At 45.2% G+C, this 27,351-nt stretch overlaps 2 protein-coding genes across 6 annotated transcripts in view; one reads left to right on the top strand and one right to left on the bottom strand.

Annotated features, from left to right (window-relative positions):
- DENND1A (DENN domain containing 1A) overlaps positions 1–19,238 on the top strand; it is a 421,747-nt gene extending 402,509 nt beyond the window's left edge. Inside the window, exon 21 of the mRNA XM_084650295.1 lies at positions 18,891–19,238. Within this exon, the coding sequence (XP_084506421.1) occupies positions 18,891–18,984 (94 nt within the window). The 3' untranslated portion in view covers positions 18,985–19,238. The remainder of the gene's footprint in view (positions 1–18,890) is intronic.
- CRB2 (crumbs cell polarity complex component 2) overlaps positions 1–24,837 on the bottom strand; it is a 58,848-nt gene extending 34,011 nt beyond the window's left edge. For 2 of the 5 annotated variants that reach the window (XM_084650277.1, XM_084650275.1), the window contains exons 1-5: positions 24,587–24,837; positions 4,765–5,466; positions 2,397–2,592; positions 1,528–1,667; positions 879–1,061 (exon numbers count right to left, since the gene is read on the bottom strand). In XM_084650277.1, the coding sequence (XP_084506403.1) occupies positions 879–1,061; positions 1,528–1,667; positions 2,397–2,592; positions 4,765–5,466; positions 24,587–24,668 (1,303 nt within the window). In that variant the 5' untranslated portion in view covers positions 24,669–24,837. Of the gene's footprint in view, positions 1–878; positions 1,062–1,527; positions 1,668–2,396; positions 2,593–4,764; positions 5,467–17,763; positions 17,901–24,586 lie in introns of those variants that run through there. The other 3 variants (XM_084650278.1, XM_084650276.1, XM_084650279.1) reach the window with 3 other exon arrangements.
- Between the last annotated feature and the right edge of the window lie 2,514 nt (positions 24,838–27,351).

Below are 27,351 nucleotides of genomic sequence, written 5' to 3'. Positions count from 1 at the left end.
AAGTGCCCATTACAAGTGTTACTTGTCCCTCAGTACCTACCTGGCAGGCAGGTATCATTAATCCCCATTTATAAAATGTAGAAGACTAAGGCACCGAAAGGATAAGCGATTTACCCCAGGCCACAACACGAGTCAGTGGCAGACGTGAGATCAGAAGCCAGGAATCCTGACTCTGAGACCCCTGTTCTAATAACTAGAGAAAACTCCCTCCTGTATTTCCAATTTTCCCCCAAAAGGGCACTTCCCCTTTCCCCCCTGAATCCACCCACACACCCCAACCCCACACTCCTATAAGCTCTTTAAAAAACACAGAGAGGGCAGTCTCTGTTGAGCATCCCTAGAGCCCTTCACATGCAGGGAGAATTGCCTGCCCATCCCAACTACATGAAAGGTTGCTACAAGAGCAGTCACTATAAGGGGAGGCTTAAGACATTACCTGGGACTCCAGGGGACTAATAGCTTCCTCCAGAGGGGGAATGCCCCACTAATACATTGCAAGGACAATTTTTGCTTTATGCCCATGGGAGGGGCCACCAGGGCTATTTTGCCGTCTGCCCAGCTGCAGGGTACTGAACAGAACATTAGGGAACGGGGTGGGTGGGCTATTGCACCAACGAGGAAATCAGGGCCTTGAGGGATATGGCCTTCCAGGTAGAGAGAGTGATATTGGTTACACTCCTACTGCCATCTGCAATATGCACATACAGCAAAGGAGAGCCACACACTCCTCATCACGAGGCAGCTGCGCAGCCAGAACCATCTTGCTCTGCACCAGGTGGGTGGCTCTTGCTGCGCAGATGGCTCCTCTCCACTCCCTGTGACCCAAGCTGTACAGCTCCTACCAGGGGTCACAGGACACAGCCCAGTGGGTAGCTCACCTGAAAAACCTGGCTGGCACCAGCAGAGGAAACCAGCAGCTTGACTATAGCTGAACTCGCTGGGGAAGTCGTATCGTGTCCCATAGTAGGTTTGGTTGGATCGCTCAAAGCACACGCCTCCATTGTAACAAGGGTCTGTAGCGCACTCATCCACATCCTCCTCACAGCGCTGCCCTGTGTAACCTGCCAGGCAAACACCAGAGTTAGCACAACACAGCACGTCCTTGGAAGGGAGACAGAAAACTAGCCACCAAGATACCACAGCTGCCAATAAGGGAGCAAGATTATGTGAGCCTGAGACACTGCAACTCATCTAGCACAAAGCAGCAGGGCCTGGCATACAGTACTCATGTCAGAGGTGAGAGCCAGTCAACTGATCTCGCCCAGGAAAGCACAGGGTAGAAAAGGCCTGGTCTTAGGAAAAGGGACATTTCAGGCGATGCAGCAGGACACATTTCCCTGCTGTGAGACCTTCATGCCAGTGGAAGACTCTCCTGAGAGAAGCAGCGGGAGCCCCCATCACTTGATGTACTGAAAACTAGACTGTACCATACAGAGTAGAGCCAGTTTTGCTCAGGGCAACCTAGCAGGTCCTCTCCACCACTGACTACTCAGACTGCAGGAGAACGAAGCAGTTTCCCCTACTCACCAGGCCAGCAGGCACAGCTGTAATTCTTGACACCCTCCAGACAGGTAGCACTGTTCAAACAGGGCTGGGAGGCGCACTCCAGGATATCCAGCTCACAGTGCTCCCCTTCAAAGCCTGTGTCACTGCAATCACACTGGTAGCTAGGGGGACACAAAACAGAACACCACAAGAGCTCTTCATTCCAATACCCACTCCCCTCCAAGGTAAGAGCAATAGCTAGGGGGACACAAAACAGAACACCACAAGAGCTCCTCATTCCAATACCCAGTCCCCTCCAAGGTAAGAGCAATCAAGCATATGGGGCCAACTTGCTAGCCCTCATGTCCACCTTGCAGAATTCCTCACCCATGGGCTTAGAGAAGAGACAGTCCCATCTCCATAAACAGAGCATCCTTTCAGGAAATCAGTGGCAAGGCAGGTCAGCCTCAAGTCAGCTGCTGAGCCTACATACTGCACATGAAACGCAAGGATCAGACAGACGGGGATGCTCTCAGTCAAGGAGGGTGGCTGCTTCTGCTGCTTGTGGTCATTCATTTAAGCTGCAAATAATTCTCATTGGGACATCGCGGAGCAATAAGAGACAGTAACGGGAATTCTTTCAAACATCTCTGGGAACTCTGCTAGTGGAAGGGGTCCTTTGGCATTAACACCCCCACTGAACGGCTCTTCAAATAACTTTCAGTTTAATGAAACAATAATAGCAAGCAGAGTGGGGGAGGGAGGAGGAAAACTTAAAGAGCACTAAGCCCAATTCATCCTAGAGGTGAATTCTGAAGTCAATGGACTTACACCAGGCAGGTGTCTCATGGGCTCATGTCAGATATTTAATCACTGAAATGCAAATGGCCACAGCAGCTTGCATTCCTCACCTGTCAACAAGGTCATGACATATCCCTCCGTTGATACATGGTTGGCTTGCACATTCATTGATGTCCACCTCACACTGGATTCCCTCATAACCTGGTGCACAAGTGCAGGTGTAGAACCCAATATGGTCAGTGCACGTGCCCCCGTTCTGGCAAGGGTCTGAGTCACATTCATCTATTTCAGCATCACAGTTTACACCTTTGTTACAAAAGAGAGAAACATCCATGTTATGGACTTGGCTGGAGTTCTGAGCTGGGATCACAAAAGTAATGATATCAAATCCACTCTGCTAGAATACAGACATGACAATTCATAAGTTCCTGGACAGCAGACAAGCATGCAAATACTAAGAAATGATTAGTTTATTAGTATTTGCAGCCAAGTCTATCTTGGGAAGACTTATCTATTTTGCTTTTAAATCAACAAAACTGAGAATAGTTTGCAACAGTTGTGAATCTCTAGCATAAACTTATATTTGATTTCACTGAATTTGTTAATTCCACCAGCATTTAGCAAATGAAATACACTTCCCGGATGAGACATAAAACCAAGGTCCTGCTCAGTTACATTCATTACAAAAATCCCATAATGCTTTATTTTGCGGGAGGGGGGAAGTGGCAGGATGCGAATTGCAGTATTGTGGCCAAGTTCAACCATGGATATTTACATTCTGTGATACAGTGTTCCCCTTACAGTTTGGATTCTATATGATATTCTTCACTCCAGTGTAACTGCTGTGTTCCACCAGAGAGGTGGTTGCATTTCAGTGGTTGGTGAAGTGATCACTGTATATCCTTTACCCTCCTCCCAAAAGTATTATGAGGTTTGTAACTTGCTTTGAGGTCCTCAGAAGGGAGGTGCTGGAGAAGTACAAAGTATTAGTTATAGTGATACTAGCAATAATAATTGTATTATTCATTAAGTATTAATAGCACTAATCACAGTAGAAACATATCTATTATCTTCGTCTAACGTCATTTCGTCAAAGGAAATCTGTGAGAGATCCCACAGCAACCATCCTGCCACTTTCCCACCTCAATGAACTGCCCATGGCCTGACATCACCCCTCAGAGTAAGCCCCTAAAAATGGCACCTGCCAATCCATCTAATCCTCCTTTCTGACAGAGGCTCACTATGCAGCAGACGTGGCCACCCTAATCCTAAGGGAATGTGGGCCCCATAATCTGCCAGATCACAACCTGTCAATCCTCAGGTCAAAACTTCCTTCACCCGAATTCCAGCTGCAAGTGCCAGGAAATGCTCAGCCTGTGAGGACCAGTGGCTCTAGGAGGCTGCAAGACCAGGGCCAATAGGCTGTGATGCAGGGAAGTGAAAGGGAAACTGATGGGCAAACACGGAGTTGTGATTTACACTCTAAATCTGAGGGTCATTTTAAGGCCTAAACACAGCCTGTTCCTGAGTGGGTATTTTCCCCCAGCTCTGCATTTCACCAGAGTGTGACTCAGTCAGTGACTGGATGCCTGACAGGCAACAACTCCCCACTCCATTTGTAATCTGTGGCCCAGTGACCCCACATTCCTTTACAGCCACGTAACTCCTGAAATGCCTGTAGCCTGTGACAATGGGTAAGGCTGGGAAAGGCCATGTGCGGCTGGTACCAGGGGGAGGTGGCTGCAGCCTGGACTGCATTCCATTCTGATAGCTGGGCTGGGGGAGAGGAGACCCTTGCGCCACTGCCTCGGCAGATAACTCACAGGTGCAGATTACACAGTGAGTCATCACCAGCACAGTTGAACCAAGAAGAAATACTCAGTAGAGTCACGTGCAAAATATACTCAGGGTTTAACAGAGCTGGAAAAACAAACCCACAACAGAGCCTCCTGCCCTGGAAAATGCCTCAAAGACAGGACAAAATGCCCTGAGCCAGCCTGATAGAGACTAGTTACACCCCTGAATTCCAATAAGCTTATTCTTCCTGAAGACAAAATATGTCTCTCTCTGTGCTTCCGCTTAACCATGCCTTCACCAAAGCCAATCACATCAACATCACCGCTGGGAATCCAAGTCTCAACCCCCTCCCCATCCCATAACCCCAGGAATCCAAACCATTCAACATCCACATCATCCCTGTGAATCCAAGCCTCAACCATCCCCCCAGGAACCCAAGCCCTCTCTTTCAGGACACCCAGGCCTAAGCTAGTACACACGTGCTCCCCAGCACACCAGAAGCTCAGGCCATCAGATAGAGGCTCGGCCTCACAGCTGTAACAAAGAGGCAGAGATGAGAAGCGTTTTGGGGCAGGGACTGTGTCTTTTGCTGGTTTTGCCACAAGCAGGTGCATTGATAGAGCTTCATGAACAGCAACAAGTAACCCAACTGAAAGATTAATATGTGAGCATGAAAGGTACCTGTATAGCCGGGGACACACTTGCACAAATAGTGATCCATCTCATTCAGGCAGGTGCCATTGTTTTTACAGGGCCGGGATGCACACTCGTTGATGTCTATTTCACAGCGGTATCCTTGGAACCCAGGCACACAGAAACAGTTATACTCATTCACCCTGTCTAGGCAGATGGCTCCATTCTGACATGGGCTGGAGGCGCACTCGTCAATGTTATCTTCACAGTGGGCCCCAGTGTGACCAGGTTGGCAGCTGCAGGTATATATCTCGGCACCCTCGATGCAGGTCCCATTATTTTGGCAGGGTTGGCTAGAGCACACAGATATTTCAGTGTGGCAGCCTTCTCCATTTGGTCCCATTTGGCATTGGCAGATGTATCCATTTGCACTATCTACACATTCAAAATGAGGCCCTTTACAAGGATTGCTCTCACACTCATTAATGTTAACACTACACTCAGTACCTGTGAAGCCAGGCCTACAGATGCATTCATAATCCAGGAGTCCTGCAGTTTCACTGCATATCCAATTCGGGGGACATTTGTGCACAGCACACACAGAGTAGAGGAATTCACAGTTTGTGCCCATGTATGCCACTGGTTGCTGGGGGCAGAGGCACTTGTAGCCCCCCTCCAAATCCTCACAGCTTCCCCCGTTCTCACAAGGGAATGATGAACAGCTGCTGGCAGTTTCAGAGCCTGATGTTCCTGTTGAGAAAGGAGACTTCCTGTTAGTCTGGGCTAGCAGCACAGAGGAACCCAGTGGGGTCCTCCCTTAATTACTGTACACAGTAGATATCTCAGTATTAATAGGGCTGCACTGGCCATTGCTCACAAATATCCAGCCTCCTCCCATGGGCACTGGATTAATTATTTGTAGTTGGGGAGATATAAATGCATTCCAAAGGGGAGCAGGTATTCTGCATTTACAGCTGAGAGGCCCAGTTACATCTCCAGTTGTTTTGGGGCAATCTCATTACATCAGCAAACAAATTGGCTTTTCTCTCATCTGTGCCTGGCCAGGAGGCTGTAACCTTTCCGCTCAGCCACAGACCTTGCTCCTGCTATCCATGCCTGCGTCACCTCCAGATTGGAGACTATTGCAATAAGATCAATTTAAATCCATTCCCAGGATGAAGCTGGTGCAGATGCAGTGGCCACTTAGTTAGTATCTTATTGGCAGCACATGATACCGGTGCTCTAAGATCTGCACTCTCCGCTGAGTGGTTTTGGGGGCTAGTTTTGACCTTTAAAGCCCAAAAAGGGCCTGAGACCTTCGTACTTGAAAGATGCCTCTCTCCCTGGGTACTCTCTCTCTCTCTCCCTCCTCTTGCCAATCTTTCCTCTTCTTGCATTCCCCACGCCTCCTACACCTCTGCCTCTAGTTATTTGGCTAAATCATCCATTTAACGTGCGCACTCTTAAATCAACCTGATGGATCTCTGCTCACACTTGTTTACATCCTTTACATATGTTTTCTCTACCCTTTCCATAGATAAACTTGGTGCAATTTCCCTTAATATGAAGGGAATCTACAACCCAAAATAAGTGGTAGAGGTGAGCTACATACCAAGTTAACTAACCACAGGCCAGCTGACTCTATCAAGCCTGCACTGATTTACAGCTCAGTGCCAAGGAGCTAGCATTGCTCCCAATTCCAGCCATCCCACACTCCCAAGGAATGTATTTTTCTTAGCCAGAACCCCAGCGAGCCTGTTCCAAACTAGCCTATTTCACACACAGTCTTTGACCACAAGAAGAGCAACCCAATAATCACTGGCCAAACACAGTATGCCTCAAAGGGAAAGGAGTGATTTCGCACTGCAGTGAAGCGAGTGATAAGTGGGCATGCTCAGAATTAAATCTTGGGTTCAGCTCCCAACATTCAAACCAGATTCTCCCAAGTTTGGGAGGTTTGGATCTGGGGGAGGGTTGTGTTCATTCCCATTCCTAAGACCTTGTTACCCCATTAGCAGCAGGCTGTTGTGGCTAAGAGAAAGAGGCCCTTTCCAGACTAAAACAGTATTATCCCCAAGAAATGTGATGAGATATGCCCACAGAGCTGCAAATCTAGGTGATCCTGGTGAGGTTACACAGGGCATTGGGCAAAGGAGTGGGGCTAAGGGGAACAGAAAGAATGTTTGATGTCTTCACTAATGAAAAGCCAGACTTGTCTTTGTTGTTTCCCTCCATGCAAAATGCTGTACATTTGCCAAGCCAAACAGTGGGGATACTTGTCATTGGTGAGTGAAAACGCAGGGGAGTCCCCATTTGTCTTCCTTCAGAGCTCCCTTTCCAGGCCATTTTTCCATTGAGCAATCAAACTGCAGATTGAGGGTGGAGATGACCTATGGGAGCTAGGGTTGTCCTGCCTGAGTAGCTGTACAGGAGGTTGCCAGAAGATGGGAAGAAAGGGAAGCTAGGTGTCTGTCTGTCTAACCATCTCTCCTCCCTGATATGAGGGGTAGGCAGTTTGATGTTGAGGGTAGGAAGGGGACTCCAAGAGCTTTTAGCAACTCACTTTTCACCCTGGGAACTGCACACAAAGCCCATAGCTGTCAAGTCAAGGGAAGCGTATTGGGTGCAGACAGAGCCCCTTTAAGGCTGGGAATGTACAGTAATTTCCCAGATGAATCGCTGTATTTATGGGTGACACACACACACACACACCCCCGGCATACATAGGCCTCAAAGCTGAAAGCTTACATAGGCCTCAAAGCTGAAAGCCTACATATCATATTCAGGCAAGTGACAATACAAAAATACAGAAAGGAGGACGAGAAAATAGGCCACTGATGTGGGAAGTTTCTCTGCATTTAAAGTAAGCACATTAGTGTATTAGCAAGGGCTCAGGTGAGATATAACAGGGCAGTGCCACTCTAGCTAGACCTCAGACAGATGCATTATCATTTGAAAGCAAGAGCTAGTGGTCGGAGCAGAGGCCTGGCAGCCTGGAATTCTCAAATAGTAATGTAATGGTAATGTAATCTCTGACAGAGATTCCCTGTGGCTGTTCCTGGCCATGTCACCACGTCTCTGCCTCAGATTCCACGACCCCACTGTCATTGGGAAGACTCTAGTTACTTATTCACCTCCTGGGGTGGGATGCTAATGCTTGTAAAGTGCTATGTAAATGCAGAGTATTAGTAATGAGAGAGGCTTGCAATGTTGTTAATACTCCCTCAGCCCTCTCCTTCCTGCATTTTCCCATATAGGCAGAGCAATGAAATGCAGGACAGACCTTTACTGAAAGCGTCTAACATGCTTGTGTAGGCTTACCGATAGCTGATGGTATCAGCACCCCTGGGATTAGACCTACCCCACATTTTATTACTGTTTCCATTCAAGTCCTTTATGAGAAAAGGAGACAGTCACTCCCTTAAGCTGAATTTTCCATAAGAGCCCCTTTTTATCAGACTGGAATGATCTATCCCTGTATCCATGATGTTCTGATAAGACAGAGCAGCTTAAAAACGTACAACAATATTTCACTCCCAAGAAATCCCAATACTCCTTCCTGCCAGCCAAAGCTCAGACAGTGTCGGTCACTGTCTTCTTGCTTTAATTACATGCAGGAGTAAAGCCTAAGAGTCTTAAATGTCAGGTCAAATCAATCAGAACTGTTATAAACGGTGCGGCAGGTGAACTGGCAGGGAAATTATCTTGGACCAGCCAATTCTGATGTGATATCAGCGCTTGGGGGTTACTTTCATCTGGGGAGACAGGCCTGTGTCCTTGCAGAAGCAGCATACTCTGTCCCATACAATTCAAATGGGCTTTGTGACCAGTTACGGATATTTTGCAGTTGTCTGTAAGATAAACCAGTCTACTCTATTTAGAGAAAATAGTGGCTTCCGTTCAGTGAACTTCAGACTGGGATTTACTTGCAGAAGTTTAGCAAACATATTAAGCTGGGAGGGATGTACTGGATTCACTGACAAAAGTAGCCCCATCCACAATGTAAAATAAAAGGACAAGACAGCATGCACACACACTTGGTGCTGCTTTTTGAAGAACATATCTTCATTCAGCTCCCGATCCCAGCTTGCAGAAGATTCCACAACAGAGAGGTTGGAAATGCCAGGACACTGCAGGCTGGTTTCGCACATGTGGGGTCATTATGTGGCATTTGCAGATTATTTTGCAACAGAAAAGTGGATATGTTGGAAATGACCTTCTGTGTGAAAAGTGGCCACAGAGGCAGAATCAAAATTCATGCAACAGTAAACCAAATCTGAGAATAACTACCATTCCTGTTGAGACAGTTCCAACTTCATCTAGCATTATAGGTCCTGGGATCACTAGCATTCGGAGCGAGCCTTGTTTTCATAAGCCAGTGTGTGTCTGGTCCTTTGTCCAGTCCACTCTCTTACTATACATTATCCTGGGCTACCTACTGAAAGGAACAGACCTCCAAGAAATTCCAGCAACTGCAGCTGGAGAGGAGCCAGAACTCAGATGACCAGCAGATTTGTACAGACCAGATATAATGATCAGCTCGCTATCCTCAGTCCTTCAGCCACACTACCACCAGCCCAAGAAGACCCATTTTAACACGTCATGCTCCTTGCTAAAAATCTGCCAGGCGCAAACACCATGGTGTCACTTCCCTGCTGACCTTACACATTCTCCCATTCATGCCTTCATTAACTTAGGGCATTTTTGGTCACGTTTGCCTTGCTCCAATGCATTTTATACATGCCCACTAGTTATTTGTGTCAGTGGCTTTCTATCAACTCACCACCCGCATCAGTTCGTCACTCCCTTTGTACGCAGAGGTGCCCCAAAGCGATTTATCACAGACTTCAGTTTATAAAAGCCTGCTTCAGCCCTGACCTCCTTGTAATTCCTCCCTCCCAAAGACTGCCTTGGTCCCAAGTCTCCCTTTAGGAGCTGTGTGTGTCAGGGGGTACTCAGGAATTTACAAGGTTCCTTCTCATTCTAGCAACATCTACCCCCTGCCCCCTTCTGCCTCTCTCGTGATGTTGCAGAGTGCTGCTGTGCATTGCACTGTCCAGCACTCCCATTATTCTGCCATCAGCCTTTTTATTTACAGATTCCCAGTCAGGCAGAAAACAGAGATGACGAAATCTGCCTGGAATCTGCTATAGCAATTAGAGCAGGGAGCTGGGGAAGCTGTTCTGCAGCAAGGATTCATTTGGTGGTAGACATGAGCCTTTGTGTATCTAATGAGCACCCAGTCTCAACCCGCACCTTCCAGTGGCTGGGAGCACAGTCTCTGCCAGAGAAGGGATTAGGCCCACTGCATGTTAAACTAGCAGCTCTGACCGCAGACCCTGATGCTGGTCCAGGCAAGAGTCTCATCTGCATGCAGAAAAAGCTACTTCCAACAGTGAATGTTCAAGAGCAGAGCTGTTCCTGCTGGGTGTCAGAATGGATGGAACCTAACAGTGCAAGGGCCAGTAAACAACACCATTGGTCTCTCTCTGACTGCATTGCATGCACACACAGGGCAGCGTGGGACAGGTCACATTCCAACACAGCCAGCAAGGACTGGCAGCAGAAAAGTGTCCGTCTCAGCGAGCTCCAACCACGGTGAGGGGTGGGGGCTGCTTCTCTGCCTGCACAAACATAGACAGATCAAGTACTACCCACAGTAGAGCTCGAGTTAGGGGTAACGTGCCCTCTTTTTTCCAACCTTTTTGTAACAGACAAAAGGCTGTTCTCAATCCTAGAGCCTTCCCCGCCGCTCTGTTTTGGTTCACCATGTGACTATGCTGCTCATGAATGTGTGTGGCTCGTGAAGATTCACTTGATCATAGAGAAAAGATTCAATGACAAGTACAGGGTCCCATCGCTACACACAAGAGCTGTGAGCATGGAGCAGAACCCACCTGCAGACAGCTAAGGAAACAGACACAGTATGGAGCTGAAAGGCCTTCCTGACCCATCACAGAAAGACAGGAAGGTTCTAAGCGGCCGTAACATGTTCCATTCTCTTCCTAGCTCATGCTGGTTAGTGTCATGGCCTAGGACCCAGCTTGTATGGATGGCCCTCACCACTAGTTGTTGTGATGAGTTGTTTAACCAGTTATGTAATGTAGGGTGGATAGCCAATGTTGTTCCCGTACTAGTATTAACTACTACATGGCCCATTGCTAGTTTAACTATGCTTACAAGTGACCACCCCCTCCTAGCCTAAGAGTTTGCGGAAGACTGCCTTGATGGGAGCAGGTCAGTTTAGGAGCAGATTGTTCCAATTCCTTAGATTTAATGTAGAAATAAATTGTATATTTTGTCACCTCTGCCAGATGAATCAGAACTAATCGAGTTTGTGTCATAGGCCCTATACCACGAACAGCAATTCTCCGTTCCTGCTTTATAGATCTCGTCTCCTAACAGAGCCGGTACAAGTACTCATGGTTCCAGACAGCAGATAGAACTGGCCACCTCGAGAGCTGATACAGGTGTCAGCTAGGTCAAATGCTGCAGAGATCACTACAGGATCCCTGGTACACAGTGAAATCTACAATGGGGAAGATGAACGTATGGAAGAACTTCCCCTCCGTTGGCAGAGCTCACAATGGCATGGGCAGTTCAGTGGCAGTACAACATTTGTGTTCGGGCAGCACAGAACTACCATCTCTAGCCCCTGCCAGAGCTCTCCCAGTAGAAAGTGTTCCAGTACAACACTGGTACCCGCTTCTTCTTCTAACGAAAACATCACAGTGCAGTCCTGCTCCTGTAAAGGGCAGCCTTTGGATTCCAGTACACCTGCAGATTCAGTTCTTCTTGCTGAAACAGCCATTACTTCCACCCACGGGAGATTATAAGAGAAAGGTGAAAAAATAAATTCAGGAGGCTAATCGCTAAAGCATGGGATTTTCACACTTACAACAACATTAATAAATATGCAAGAGTCCTAACCAACTGTGAAGAATAATTCAAGGCTCAAGCTTAAACAATGTGTCAAGACACACACAAAAAGCTCCTAATTCATTCATTCAAGATTTATTTTACAGATACAACAATGAGCCACAATCTGCTCTTGGTTACACTGCTGCAAGTCTGAAATAACTCCAATGATTTTAACTGTTAGTCCAGATGTGCACCAGTGTAAGAGCAGAATTTGGCTCAATAGATACAGGAGGTGAACTCATCAGGAGTATATCATTGACTTTAATGAGGCCAGGATTTCATCCGTAGATTGAACGCACTTTGGAAGAGGGTCTTTTTGCTATGGGTTTGTACAATGGCTAGCACTATGGGACCCTGAGCCACAGTTGGACCCCAGGTGCTACAACACTTCAAATAAGTAAATATAATTAACCACCAGCTGCCCTGAATGATATGGAAGTAATGGATTTAGGGAGTGTGGAACAGTAATTTCCCACATCAAAGACAAACCTGGGTTGGTTGTCTCTATAACCTTTCTCTTCAGCACGAGGATGCTGGTCAAGGAGACAACTAATTAGCTGGTAAATAGAGAAAACTAACAGAGCAAGAATTCTCAAGAACAAGGAGAAATGGATTTTCTGTTCCATCTCTCTCAAACCACTCGAGCCCCAGAAGTAGCTCAGTCCTCTATGGGACTCTATAGACCACTGCTTGATGAGAATTTTATTAGTGTGTTTGTCTTATGTATTGAAGTTAAACACATATAAAATCACACTGATTTGGAGATTAAGTGACTTGGAAGTGCAGTGCCCACAGCTCTAATTTAACATTTCCTATGAACACTACATTTTCCTCTTATGCTAACACTGCTGTCCCTTTCAACCTGATCAAGGACAATACTGGCTTTTCGACTACAAACTTCACTAGAAAAGAGAGGCTGACACAATATAGATATTAATTATTATTAATTATTATTATTATTATTAAAGAAGCCAGCTCAGAAGATAGAATTTCAGCAACATGTGACCAACTGAACACAGCAGGTTTATTAACTCAAGTGAGATCACCTGACAATTGCATAGATGACCTGCAGCATTTTCAATACTCTAAGCTGATGTCAAGTAATCAGAATACTAGTTAGCCTCCTGGAGAAAGGTCATTTCTCAGTCAGTCAGAGACTCCTCACACGTGTGAGCTTCAAGAATGTGCTCCTTTTTAACTCTGGTTTTGGTCTTTTCATTGATCAGTGCCAGGGACACACATGTTATTTCTTCTCTATTTTGTTAATGAACAATTATGAATATGCATGAGGTGTTCATTACCATAGTGAATAAATTAGCCTTCACGGCTGCATAATACAACAACCACTAAAACATGCTCAAAACCAAACTGCTCCCCAGAGTCATAGACTGGGAAGATCTAGAGAGAGAAGCCACCAAGCCACAGACGTTTTATGACTTTCTATGAAAGACACTGTTGCTAGATTAAAAATGACATTTTGGACTTTCCTTTAATGTGTCACAGGAAGAACACTCTCCCTGATAATCAGAAAGTGAAACCTGCTGTAAAAAACCTGCTAGGGCACCACCACCCACCCACCCTACTCTGAAGTGAAACTGGATGGGGCTACATTTCCCTTTAGAAATAGATTCCACTCATAAAGGAGTGAATTATGATGAACGTCAAAGGCTAAAACAGAGTAGGAGTCAGATATAAAGCACTTGTTGAACTCCTTCAGTGCAGATCTTGTGATGTTCTGTCCCTTTAAATGTTTGAACACACCCCCCTTCCTCCTCAGTGCAAAGCCTCACTTCATGTTGTTTTCAGTTTTGTGACCAGAATAATAAAGTCTCCAGCAGCCAGCCATATTTCTGCCAGCTGCCTGTGTGTCTATCTCCTTCTCTACTGGGTCCAAATATAATAGATCTGGTTTTGCATTAAGTGTAGCTTTCAAAGGAATTTTTTTAAAGATGGGGTTTGCGACCTTTTATATTTCTTTGGGACAAAAAGACTCCTGCTAGGGCATTTTGGTATCGTTCTTCTATTCTACTTGTTTTTTCACTTGAGAAATATTAGGAATATCTAGTCTGAGTTTGCTGGACGACTACCTGGGGGTCTTAGAGATGTATGATGTGAGCTCTCATACCTGGATTGTGGGGATGGGGGAATATTTAACAAATGTTTTTCTTCCTCCAAAATGTTTTTTTGTCATTGGAATTAAATACGTATTAAACCTCTCCCCACCAAACAAAAAACAATTCCCCCACGCCCCATAAAACACAGATTTTAAAATCTGACTAAAAGTCTCTTACCCTCTTAGTTTCTCAGGTATCAGTCCCTGGTCTCTTGGGTTGCCATGCTTACACTAGTTCAACAATTCCTATGGATTGTCTTCCAAGCTAGATAGGACCTGAATTTCCAATGTAAAAACAAAACCCAGAAAAGAAGAGACATTTCTGGTCTCCATTACCCACCATAAAAGAAGAAAAAAAGAGAAGACACCAGTATTCTCACACACACAGTTATGCAAGTCACCCATTTGTTCTTGACAGAAGCTTGCACAATTACTCTCTTTCTATAGAAGGAAGGGGCTATGGGACCTGTAGTTCAGATAAAGCAAGATGAGGGGGATCTGACGAAATTGGAGAAAGGCTGGGAAAGGAGTGATAGAAAAGAATGCAGCGAAGTCTCTCTTTTGTAAAAAGAAAAGGAGGACTTGTGGAACCTTAGAGACTAACAAATTTATTTGAGCATAAGCTTTCGTGAGCTACAGCTCACTTCATCGGATGCATTCAGTGAAGTGAGCTGTAGCTCACGAAAGCTTATGCTCAAATAAATTTGTTAGTCTCTAAGGTGCCACAAGTCCTCCTTTTCTTTTTGCAGATACAGACTAACACGGCTGCTACTCTGAAACCTCTCTTTTTTAAAATAGCATTTAAATGTTATTGTCTGTCCCATTGTTTGCAAAACCCTATTAGCAGTTTGAAAATAACTTGGTCCCTTGCAAGTTTCTCTATTCAACAAACATTCCCCACAACCAGCCCATTTTAAGCAGAGCTGAAATAAATACAATTTAACTTTTGGTGCCAATATCTCTCTCTGCTCTGATATCCTGTTAGCACAGCCTGGAGAAGTGTGTTCTATTAGAGACTGTCACCAGCAAATACTTACGCACACTGGAAGGCCAGGGGTCACTTCACAGAGCCTCACTCTCTGTCCCAGAGAGGTCTCTTTCCACAGCATTCATTCATGAAGCATTCTAGCATCAGACAGCCCTGCTCCCTCTCCAGGCTCAGGAGGACACCTCCTTCTTCACTTTGCATTAAAATAAGTTACAAAAAATCTGAAGGTTTCAGAGTAACAGCCGTGTTAGTCTGTATTCGCAAAAAGAAAAGGAGTACTTGTGGCACCTTAGAGACTAACCAATTTATTTGAGCATGAGCTTTCGTGAGCTTTAGTCTCTAAGGTGCCACAAGTACTCCTTTTCTTTTTGCGAAAAAATCTGAAGTTTCTCAGACAGAATCACCCACTCAGGCTTAGTTTCCAGCAGCTCCAATTCACAGTAAGGACTAAGGAGCCTGATGAAATGTTCAGGTTCCCAGCCAGTTACCCAGATGCCAGCAAATGGACATTTATTGTTTTAGAATAGATTCTTTATTCAAAAAGGGCCCATGGTCAAGAAGGACAGCAATTTAAAGCACACAAATATAAGACTTTTGTTATCCAATAGAAAGAGTCCCCACTTGTTACAGCTCCTCCCCTGAGAGCACTGTCCTGGCTCTGAAGTGTCCCTCTTTGACTTAGCTACAGGGCTCATAAATCATGCTTCAGAGGCCGTGATATGCATTGCTTAAAAGCAGCCTCCATTCCCAGGTAATCCTGGAGATGCCCTAGACCTAGAACCATACCAGCTTCTAGTTGGAACTGTATATACAGGCATTTCTAAAGAGCTCACCACAGGAGTTTACCAACACCTTTCTTATCATAGTTATTACACACTTAATACCTTCCATGCTATGCCCTTTAGAAACATTAACTAGCTTCACAACTCCCCTGTGAGACAAGCATTATCCTTACTGTACAGTGGGGCACACAGAGGTTAAGTGACTTGTCCAAGGTCACATGAGCAACTCACAGCACAGCCAGGAAAAGAACAAGAAGTTCTGATCCCCCATCTCCTACTCTAATCACTGAACTAACATTCTCTCCTGTTAGAGATGAAGGACCCAGTGCTTAGGGCAATAGCCTAGGGCTTTGGAGACCTGGATTCAACTTCCTGCCATGCCACAGATTCCCTCTGTGACCTTGGGCAAGTTACTTAGCCTCTCTGTGCCTCTACAGTTTATCTGTACAATGAAATAACATCCCTACTGGGCCTGAGAGAGGTGCTGCCAGGATAAATACAGTAAAGATTATGAGACACTTTGATACCATGGTGATGGAGCCATATATGTACCCTTTAGTATTACAAGAAGATTTTCTAGTCCTACAAAGTTCTAAATGGAAGGGATGAATCACTGTCCACGGCAAGTTTGTCTCCCTGGGAACAGAACTCCTGAATAGGGAGCATCATGCTTGTGTAGGCAGGAGCTTTGCTGATCTGGCCCCTTGTGTAGGTGGTGGTGTAGGAGAGGAAGCAGGTGACATGCTGGGGGTAGGGCTGGAGGCTCCTTTCTCAAGTTTGAGTCAAAAGACCCTCTTCTCACAAATAGAAGAGCTGTTCATTGTCAAGCCCGTAACCCTCCACTCATTATGTCGAAACAAAGGCAGCCCATTCCAGCACTGGGAAGCTCAGACTCGTGGGGAGAGATTGCTCTTCAAAAATGTATTTCCAGGAACAAAGACCATCAAACAGAAATGGGGGGCGGGGGTTTCCTACTGATGCTTTGCTGCTAAGTCACCAAACTGATGAACAGCGAAGGCTGACCCCACCAACCCTAATGTGTCCTCCAGCCAGTGGGGTGGGGCCAGTGAACATCATAGGACACCAGAATTTATTTTATTTACAACATGGAATAAGAGAATTATCCTCTTAATGATGTACTGAGAGGAGCAAATCACTTTAGCTTGCCTGCATCAAGCAATTGTAACAAGCAAGAGGGTAACTCACGGGAGGTGCTGGGAAGAAACTTGGCCACATCACCAATATGGGACAGGGTTACAAAAAAGTCAAACCTCCATCACATGGCCAGGTTAGTATCCACTGGCTCCAGCTACAACAACCACCACAGTGATCAGCTCCCAGGGGACAGAGGAAATTAAGACCTGGGATTGTACCCATGGGTACTTTGCATGTGGATTTAAGTTTTCTTTGCAAGCCAAAACACAGTCCTGCTTCCATTCAAGGAATGCCAAGCACTTTTTAGACACCCATTAATAACCCTCTGTGACATGGGTATTCTCCCCATCTTACAAATAGGGAAACCAAAGCAGAGAGTGCCAAAGTGATTGACCTTCCTATGGTCGGTCACATGGGGCTTGCCCAAAAGCCAAGGCAAAATCTTAACCCAACTCCAAAGGTCTGTGAAGGTACCATTTTCACACCTTCACAATGGCATGTGCCATGCAACAAATCCATAAATAAATGAACAAAGCCCCCTGCGCCCCTCTACAGTGGGGAAAAAACAAACAAGGCTATTAAAATAAAGTTACCAACTTGGAGCCAAGTTCTCTCTTCAGCCATACTGCACACAGCTCTTGTCATACACAGGGATGCAAGGGCAACATCTGTCTCCTTTTAGGAATTGGGAGGTGATGCTAAATTAAAGTATCCCCCTCTTCTGGACTCCTCCGAAAGAGCTCACACCCTGGGAAAGCATGGCTCTGACCAGGGATTTAGTGCAGCACTTCTCAAGATGCAGTCTGGAATCTGTTGTGCCCATTAAGTGCTGATTCTAAGTCACCCAGTATTTTAAATGCCCTTCAGCTTTTTACAATAATGGGGTTTGAGCCTGCAAAGTACTAAGCACCTCTGGAAAGTGTTGGATGTCCTCAGGTAGGCGTCACGATGCACCGGAGGTGCTCAGTACTACACCCACATGCAGGAGAGCTCTCTCTTTCTTTGGCACCTCCCAATTTTAGCATTTGAGACTGTTGCTGCCTTTGGCTCCTTAAATGTCATCCTAACATTAACCATGCACAAGGTACCTGCAGCTTCAAACTCCTCCAGACAGCTCCACTGATAAGTTACCATCCAACCTGGTTTTAAACACTCATTTAACATTCCAACAGGGGATCAGCAGACACTGGGGTTATCAGCCCAGACATCACCTTGTTTCCTTCATTTTGGAGGCAACCTTCAACACAGGATAAAGGGGAGCCTTTTAGAGAGTTTAATGTTCCATTAAAATTGAGCAAAATAGTCTCCACAAACAGCAGGAAGTGACAGCAGAGTCCCAGTACTTATGGAGTGAGTGAGGCTTTAAGCTAGTTATCCATCTCTGAACATTTGCTTATGCATGTGCCCTGTAATTGGGGATCATTTTTATTCTGCTGCTTTGTTGGGTGGAATCTCCCAGCAAATAGACACAAATTACCACAAATATATAAGGAAAGGGACCAGTAGTCAGAATGCCTGGGGACTATTCTCAGGACTGACGATAACTGTGTGAGCTTGGGCAAATCAGTTTCCCTTTAGGCATCAGTTTACCCATTTACAAAATAGAAAAAACAACTATGCACTTCACAAGGGTGTCAGGAGGTTTAATTAACCTGCGTAAAGAAGTAGGGAATACTTTAGATTAAAGGTATTATAGAAGTAGAGAGCTTGATATTTTATACACATACACAATGCAGAATCTCGCTCGTGCTAGAAGTGTTACAACTATCTAGCAAAACTCAGTTCTCTCAAGCATCCAAACTTTCATTCCCCTGCTTATATCTGATTTGAATTTATAGATTTTACAACATGATGCCCCAGGACAAACTGCCAAGTGCATTAGTGCACAATCTTTCATGCAGCTCCAGGCTCAAGAAACTTACCATTTCAACACATTCCAGTTGTGGCATCTGTTGCATCAAAGAGCCTCAGGGAGCAGGAGAAAACATAACAGGACAGAATAGGAGCCCCTGTGGTACATAGGGCTAGGCACTATGCCTGGTGTGACTGTGAAGAACTAGTACTGACAATGGGAATGGGGTTCCCTCCTTACCCCCAGGCATCAGAAATGTCACCTCAAACTCTTCCTGAGATACAAGGACCACAAAGGATGGCAACATTCAGAGTCTAAGCAGCACTGGTCTGTTTTTCCTCTGTTTCTGCTTTTCCCTCCCAGAAAGTCACTGGACCGAGAAAGCACAATGCCCACCACTGCGGGGGGGAGTGTGGAAGAGAGGAGAGAAGACTGCCAGAAGGACGAAGAGACATAATGCACCAGGCTCAGAGACTCTTAGGCTGTAATGCGGCTTTTAACTGCTGGCAAGGGCTGCACACAAGATAGATAGCATCTCCATGTGACATGAGACTGAAGAGAGCTGAGTAATGGAATGTGTGCTCTCCCTCCCATTGCAAAGGTTTCCTGGAGGGAGGGGGACAGGGAGTTTATATGCTGTAGCTCCCAGCTTCAACACCTTTGTTACATTGAGTGCACAGCTCTAAGAGGGATTTAGCCATATTCCACTCAATTTTTTTAATATGATCTTTTTAGAAGAGATTACTAGATGCTTAAAAATGTCTATTCTTTGTTACAAAAACTATTTAAGATGTAAGACACTGGTGCATCATGGAATAAATACCTTATGGGCATGGAATGGCCACCATATCTGTGGATTTCCCTGGCTTTCATATTGTTTCAGTTTTGCTTTCCACCATCACCATCTTTCAGGACACAAGCTACAGACCCAAAAGTTTTATATTCCCCCAGTTATATTTCACCTGCCCTGTTCATTTCAGAAACTGGACAAAAAATCCTGATACAACCAGGAGCTGAGAGTAACAGGCCTCCCAGTGGCAAAGCAACAGCAAATGAACTAGATGAAACCTGTAAGTGACTGACAGGAATGATGAAAATCCTAACTCAGTGCAACTTCTACCAGTTACGATAGGCACCTACTAATCAACCCAACACTTTTTCTGCTATAGTAAGAAGCCCAGGCCGAAGGTAAAAGAGGAAACTCCCCAGGTACCAGAGCCACACTTAGAGCAAAAACAACAGCGACAGAACCCGTGAATAAAGGAATGAAAAGAGTTATGTTTCCATAGCAACAGAAAGGCATGTGCTTATATTAGTAAATCCCTGCTGACCTCCACTGATCTTTCCCTATCCTGGTCAGTGCAAGGGATTAGCAGAAAGGCACACTCTCTGGCCTGTTCCCAGGATCCACTCACTAGGAAGGAAGCACGGCAGCCCTGCAAGGAGTTTTAACATAGAAGATCTCCTTTCAACCTCTCAAGTCAGCAATGGGAACAACAAAATCAGGTTCTTCCTTCAGGAACCATGTGGGACTCTTGCAGCAGCTACTCTAGGCTGTTATGAGAGCTCCTTGGGAGTACCTTCAAGGTGCATTCTGGACTCTTCCAAAGCTCCTTGGCACTCTTGACACAGAGGAGGTGACAACAAACCTATGCCATCTCTAATTTGTATTATACATTCTGTGGGCTTTACAAAAATAGAGCAAAACTCCTGCCATTAATCAGTTAAGCACCAAAGACCATAGCCTTGCAATTCTTTCTGAATGCTGACATGTTGGGTAGTCTGCACTGTTGCTGATTTGGCCTTAACAATTCCGTATCCAGTGTTCTTCTTATGGTAGCCCATCACATGGACTTCAATACGTAACTTCCATTCAATTTGTGCACACTGGATGCAGTCACAGAGTCTTTCCAAAAAACCTGTACTTTGATTAAAAGCCACCAACCAACATATGAGCTGAAGGGGGAGGGGTGGCCTGCCTTCTACAAGGAGAAGGAGGGCTTGATCATGCCAGCTGAACAGAACAGAGTGATCAGTTCTTTTGTTGGTTCCCCCTGTGATCAGGAGAGGTGCTGCTGAACTAGTGTCTCCTTCCACAAATAAACTTTTTGCTTGACCTTGCTGGTCTCATTCATATGTCATCTCACTGCCAGAAACTGGGGAATTCATCTGCTTTCATGGCATCACTGCCCACTCTGTGTCCCAGGAGCTGGACAGCCTGTTTAGCTGAGGCTTACTGGGCACTTGCTACACATGACAAATCACAGGACAGAGATTTGAAGGGAATCTGCAAAGATTATGATGATTGGTTAAAATTCTTCCTCCCCATTTTCCCCATAGCAACTATTCAGGCTTTTGTACTGTTGTTCCAATAGAACGTAAAGGAGAGAATCTGCTGTGAAATGGAGGGAACGCGCAGGTTGAAATACAACCCACTGGCTGAATCTGAGTGTCAGTCATACCACCTCAGTTAGGGTCTTGTCATATCTCACAAACTCTGCTAAGCTGGGTATGGTACTAGGACAAGAGACCTCTACAGGAAGCCCAGCGTGATCCAAAAGCAGTGCTTGCAATTCAGTACGCAATTTCTCGGAGACAGTACTGAATCAATGGCCCAAGCAGAGTGCTAGAGAGCCCTGTGCTGCTACAGGCATCTTTCAAAGGAGACATTAAACAGAGGGCCTGACTACGTGTGGTCTTAAAAGATTCAGTAACTTTTTGGCAGAGCAGGGGTGCAATCCCAGTGCATTAGCCAAATTCCAGTTTGAGTACTAATTAAAATACTGTGGGCATGATTCTGCTCTTCAGTACCCCTGTACATCAAGATTAACTCCACTGAAGTCAACAGAGCTAAACCTATGTAAATGAGATCAGAACGGAGTCCTGCTTGACTAAATTATCATTAGCTACAGCTGGATATAGTAGCGTCTTCACTCCCTGACTTCAACTGTAGTGCACTGTTGCTGTGCCCTGTTAAACAGCTGCCAGGTTCCAGAGGTGGCTGCATTTTAATGGCTGGGGGGGCAGGGGAGGGTAGCCAATATATCAGTTTATTATATTTGTAGAGTGCTACTTTAGGGCCAAAGCACAGGACTTTTCACTGGGAAGCCTGGGCTGAATTCCCAGCTCAGCCACAGAGTCACTTAATGTCTGTACCTCAGTTTCCTCTTGTAAAGTGGAAATAATATTTACCTACTTCAAAGGAGAAAAGTGATAGTTCCTGGCTCTCTGCCTTCCGACTTGTAGCAAATCACTGGACAGCAATGCCAAGCACTGGGTAAGAATCCACAGGGCAGACCAGTGCCAAAATTATGGCTCAAAATATTAATAGTGTTAATCAGAGCTACTCTACCACAGGGAGTTAAACCCATTGTAAACATAGAAACAGATAGCCAGCCAGGTCTCTGTCATCTGTCTATTGTTTAATGTGCATCTGAAGATGCAACTATTTCTATTATTAAGTTTCCAGGATTTGTGGGAGGGTGCTAGAGCTATAAATCCATGTTTTATGGTAGTTTTGAATATACTGCCCCAGTAATTCTTTGATCTTTCAGTTCCTATTGCACCCCAGTATTTCCCCTTAATAAACACACCTCTGGGCTGACCTTCCTGGTTTACACATTCTCTGATCTCTCAGCCATTTCCACAGATCAAACGCTGAAATAGGGGTTTTCCTGTGTACTCAGTTAACCAAAGTGGCTCACAAGATTTAATTTCTAATTCCAATCTAAATACATTGGCAGTCAACATAGACAACAGTGAGACTGTTAAAAAGGGAGCATTGCTTTGAACAGTGTTTAAGATGTAAATTGTGTGTATGTCAGAGCTAATCTCAAGAGCCTACCCTAGAGCAGATAACAAACCCAGAGAAGAGACATTTGCCTGCAGACGTCCTTCCACAATAGGTGTCCAAAGCATTTGCCAGACCAAAGGTATGTGAAGTAAGGTGCCTGTTTAATTGAGTGGGGCAGCAAGACATGGAAGTTGGGTTTTAAATCCACTTTCCGGCATGTACTCTTCAAGACATCAAATGAACTAGACCAATATTAGCTGAGAACTACTCTGTCTCTGCCCATACTCCAGGAAGCAGCAGAACTGCGTTCATGTAGACAGCCAGCATCATTACCCTCAGAGTTTATTCCAGACATGAGAACTTGGAGCTAATGCGGGTCTGATTGCTTCACAGCATGGTCTAGTGGTTACAACTAGGAACTGGAAGTCTGGACCCCAGGACTATTCTCAACCACTCTTACTCTGTGACTTTGAGCAAGTCACCCAGTCGCTCTGTGCCTCAGTTTCCGATATCTGTAAAATGGGGATAATTATAATTACCTGCCTCACAAGGGCAAGGAGGGACTTTTTAATAAAGTGCTTGGAAATCCTGAGGTGAAAGGTATTACAGAAATGCAAACCATTTACTATTAAATCTTCTGGCAGATTTCCCTCTGTAAATGGGAATAGTTTGGGTGTCTGTGGAAACTCCGGCTTGTGCTATGCTTTACAAGTGGATTTCTAAATAGGGCACTCACTCCAACTCTAACAAAAGAGAGAGTGATATCTTCTGTAGGTTGTTGCTCCAAAGAGAGGGAGGATATCAATGCAAAGACAAAACAGCATATATCCCCAAGGAGCATTCCATCCCTGACACAGCCACGTACTAGCAATTCTGTACATGCAATGGGCCTTCCTTCTGCACAACACAAAGCCATCGTAATTACTTCACACTTTAAACTAGTAGCTATGGTTACTGGACACAAAAGACAGCCCCAAAGCTTCCCTGTGGCCAGAGGAATTCCAGGCACTTGGAGCCAACACATCAGACAAAGAAGTTAGTACAAAGAAGTTAGTACGGAAGAGAGAAAATTCAGGGGAAAAACGAAACAAAACAGTTCAACTCAAGCGTTAAGGTGTCTAACAGTATCAGAACAAGGCAGATGCAGGAAGGCTACTGGGGTAGAACTTTTAGGGGCATGGAAAGAAGTACTGAGGTTTCAACAACTTGAAATAGGTCCTAGTGCTGTGGATAAAACTAGAAGGCTCAGTTAGATAGAGTATGGCAGGAAAAGAGCACTCTGAATCAATAACTTTGTGTTTCCTAGTTCCCTGTGTTTTACCCTCACATCTATGCATCCCTGTCACTGACTGCTGTTGCCCTAACGGAGAGAGGACCTTATCCACGCATTGGCCTGGCAGTATTGGGGAGGACTAGGGAGGTCAGTTCAATCCCCATCTTCCTTCCCAGTAAAAGGCTTGGCATGTTCCTGACATGACCTTATAATCCCTAGATGACTAAACCAGATGTCTAGGCCCAGCAGATCCCCAGACACCCATTTCAGAAGAAACACAGGGAAGCCTATTTTCCAGAGCATGCAAGAAATTAGACCCAGGAGTGAGTGTATTTTAAGCCCAGGTGCAGAGCTGCTTATGCACCTCTAGAGGCTCACCCCAGCTCTAAAAGCATATTCCCCAGCTCTGAAAGAAAGTCCAAAAAGTCCCACCAATATGATACAATCTTTGGGCATCTCATCACTCTCTGCATCTTACAGAATAGATCAAATTTATTACAGTTTTCTAAAATAGAACCTTTTGCCTCCTTCCCTTCTCCTCCTCCATTTTGTACCAGAACTACCTGCCAACAAAAAACCCATTACTCATCTTCCGGGATGCCCCACCACCACCATCACCAAATGGACTTAAAATTGAAAGTATAAGCTATTCCTGTGCATTTGTTCTGCATGAGCATAAACATGAAGTTCAGGAGACTTTACTAAAGTTTTCAGCTCACTGTCTGATAGGGAGAACAATTACTGCAATAGCGGACTACTTAATTACACATTACACACACAGAAAGTCTCGTTCTTGTTTATAAACACACACCCCTAAGCTGTGAAACGCCTTTGTATCTCCAAGATGAGAAGTTTCCAAGTTCCACAGCTACTGAATGTGGAAGCAACAATTCTGTCATATCAATTAACACAAGGCCAAGTAATTTCTGACTGTTAGCCAAAGTTAGTGCATATTAACTGGTTAAGAGCCAGACACAGAAAATGAAAACTTACCCCAAAGCAAAAGGGAGAGTGGCAGCAGGAGAGCGGCATGGTATGCACTGGATAGAATTCTCTGTAATTCCATGGCAAGCATAAGAGTGGCGGTCCTAAAAGCCTCAAGAGAGGAACAGAGGCTGGGAGTTGGTAAAGGCAGGTTCTCCCAACATCCCAGACCAGAAATGTTTTCCTATCAGTGGCACTCACTCCATGCTTTGTCGATTTAGGGACTAGCACTAACCCAGTGGACAGAGTCGCTGTCCACTTTGAAACGCTTTACTCATGCTGTTGGAGTGAATGGAAAACACTGCCTGGATCACATGGACCGGACTGGACAACTAAAGACTATAGTTGCCAGCATTTACCTGGCAAAGCCCAGAGCAGGAGGGTGGGCAAGTAATAGCTGAATGTTAAAAGAGGAGAAGCACAGGATGAAGAAGGGAGTGGGGGCTGGTATTTTATTAGCTTTCTCCCCATCCCTCCCCTGCTCTAAACAAGAGAGAACATAAGAACATAGGTCTTGTCTGTTTTCTGTCTGCCTGGGAAGCAAGTCAGCCCCAGGTCGCCTGCATAGCAGTGAAGGGCACTCGCAGACCCACTGTCCTGGGGAGCAGAGCTGGGAATCAAATATAGGAAATCAGTTTCTTGATCAATTATGGTCTATGAACAAAACCCAGATGTAAATGAATCACACTTTTCCCATAGAGGCTGCTTTGTTCAGTGGGACAGTTTGATTAGCACAAGGATCTAACACTAAATCCAGAAGGCAGAATTCTATTCCAATATTTGCTGCTGCTCAGATGCTATGTCTTCTTTGCAAGGTTCAACGAAAACAGGGGGCACACTGTGGGTGTAGTGGTGTGAGAATGGGACTGGAGGCCAGGCACTCCCAAACTCTCCTCCCAACTTTAATACCAACTTCTCCTGGGGCCTTGGGCAAGTCACTTAACCTCTGAACCTTAGTTTTCTCATCTGTAAAATAAGACCAATTATTATCCTACCTACCCTAGATGGGCATTGCAAGAATGTATTAATAATCAGGCCAAAGACAGTCATATCATACCCAAAGAGGTTTAGGGATGCAAAATCCAAACCCTATTCAATGCTTTCCCAGGATAACACAGAAATTAACGAAGCATTTCAGTTCCACAATGATGGTGTTTGTATTCAATCTCCTCAGTGAATGGAAAGGCAGCTGTCTGTATGGGGCCTGTGAGTTGCTAACCCAACAATCAGCAACAGCATAAACTGTGATGCTAAATAAACAGAGTGAAGCAAGGAAGGAGCTGCAGTCCGTCCCCATCAGAATTGCTGCATCAAAGCAATGCTCCAGCTGACCCAGCATAATACACCCTGCAGAGATGATATCCTGGTCCCAGTGAAGTCAGTGGGAGTTGGGGGAAGAAGGGAAAAAGCCACTAACCATGGTATCTGGGCACTAGCAGAATAACTGTGCAGCAAAATCCAGTCAGAAGCAGCATTCTCTGCCCCTCCCTTTAATTACACCATTTGAGCATGTAAATAAAGGAAGCGGTTTGGGTTTGTACAACCCCACCAATCCTGTTGATCTGACAGTACAAATATTTAGGCTCATTCTGGTTTTCAGTGGCATCCCAAATTCCTAGCCAGGGTCCTTGTGTAGAAAAAGTCCTGAAACCTCTGGTTGTAAAATCCTTATCCATTAAGTGGGTGTTGGAATTAGAGCAATTTCACAGGAGCACCCAGATACCTTCCTTAGCATAGGGATGCTGGGAGATTTAATTGATGCATGTCTATAAAGTGACCTGAGATCCCTGGATAAAAGATGCTATAGTAAGACAACACAAAGTGGCTACATTCCAGTGGTGGATGAAGTAAACCTGGGGTATGGAGTACTTGGGTTTTAAGACCATTCAATAAGATAATATTTCTGTCCCTTTCCAGCAGCTGATCCCCATGCTGGAGCAGGTATCCCTTCTGATCTTTAGGGAGTACCTATCCCATTAGTTTCACTTGGCCCCAGCTGTTCACCCTCCGTGTGAAACAGCAAAACTTTAAAAATGCCATTTGATGAACTTTAGTAAGTGGGAGATATTGCAGAGCATGTTAAAAACCAATCCATTGGTTGAAGGTTAATGACATTTCTCTCTAGCAGTTGGTCAGATATAGAGAATGACCAATTGCCTAAAGAAAATCTACAAGAGACTGAATTGTTTTCTCAGTGCCACCCAGGCAACTTTTACTGAAGTCAATGAGAGTTGCACCTATGTAATCCAAGAACAGAATCAACTACAATAGCTTCTGCTATAGGTTCATCAGTGTTTCAGAGGTGGGAAAATCTGCTCATGTTCTATGCTTCATCACAGAGATTAGGAGCCGTCAGAAAGATCGTGCTTACCTGTGACCATTTAGTATCTTCAAATCCAAACCATAATTGGATTTAATTAAGGCTAATGGGAGTTACGTAGATAACCCCTGCCCACCAAAGAACTGAATAGACAGGACAGATGAGATTTCATAGAACTGTCTGCTTTAAATGAGAAGCACTGGTATCTTAGCCCCAGACCAGGAAGCAGGGGGCAAGCGCAGGTATGCTCAGGTGTCAGCTTTAAATGCTGCACTGACTTCCTTTTCTTCAAACAAAAACCGAAATAGCTGGCCTGTTTCTCAGCAGCCCTGATCACCTGCATCTCCATCGGTGCTGGGGCTGCTCGGAACTTCTGAGAAATGAGGCCATAAACCTTTTGCAACTTCTCCTCTGTGCTTTCTTCAGACAGGGCATTCCAAGGCAGAATCCTTCT

The sequence above is a fragment of the Lepidochelys olivacea genome, assembly GCF_965140295.1.
Source record: "Lepidochelys olivacea isolate rLepOli2 genome assembly, chromosome: 16".
NCBI classification, from domain to species: Eukaryota; Metazoa; Chordata; order Testudines; family Cheloniidae; genus Lepidochelys; species Lepidochelys olivacea.
The sequence above is the reverse complement of the archived record's forward strand: the minus strand, read 5'-3'. Positions and strand labels throughout refer to the sequence as shown.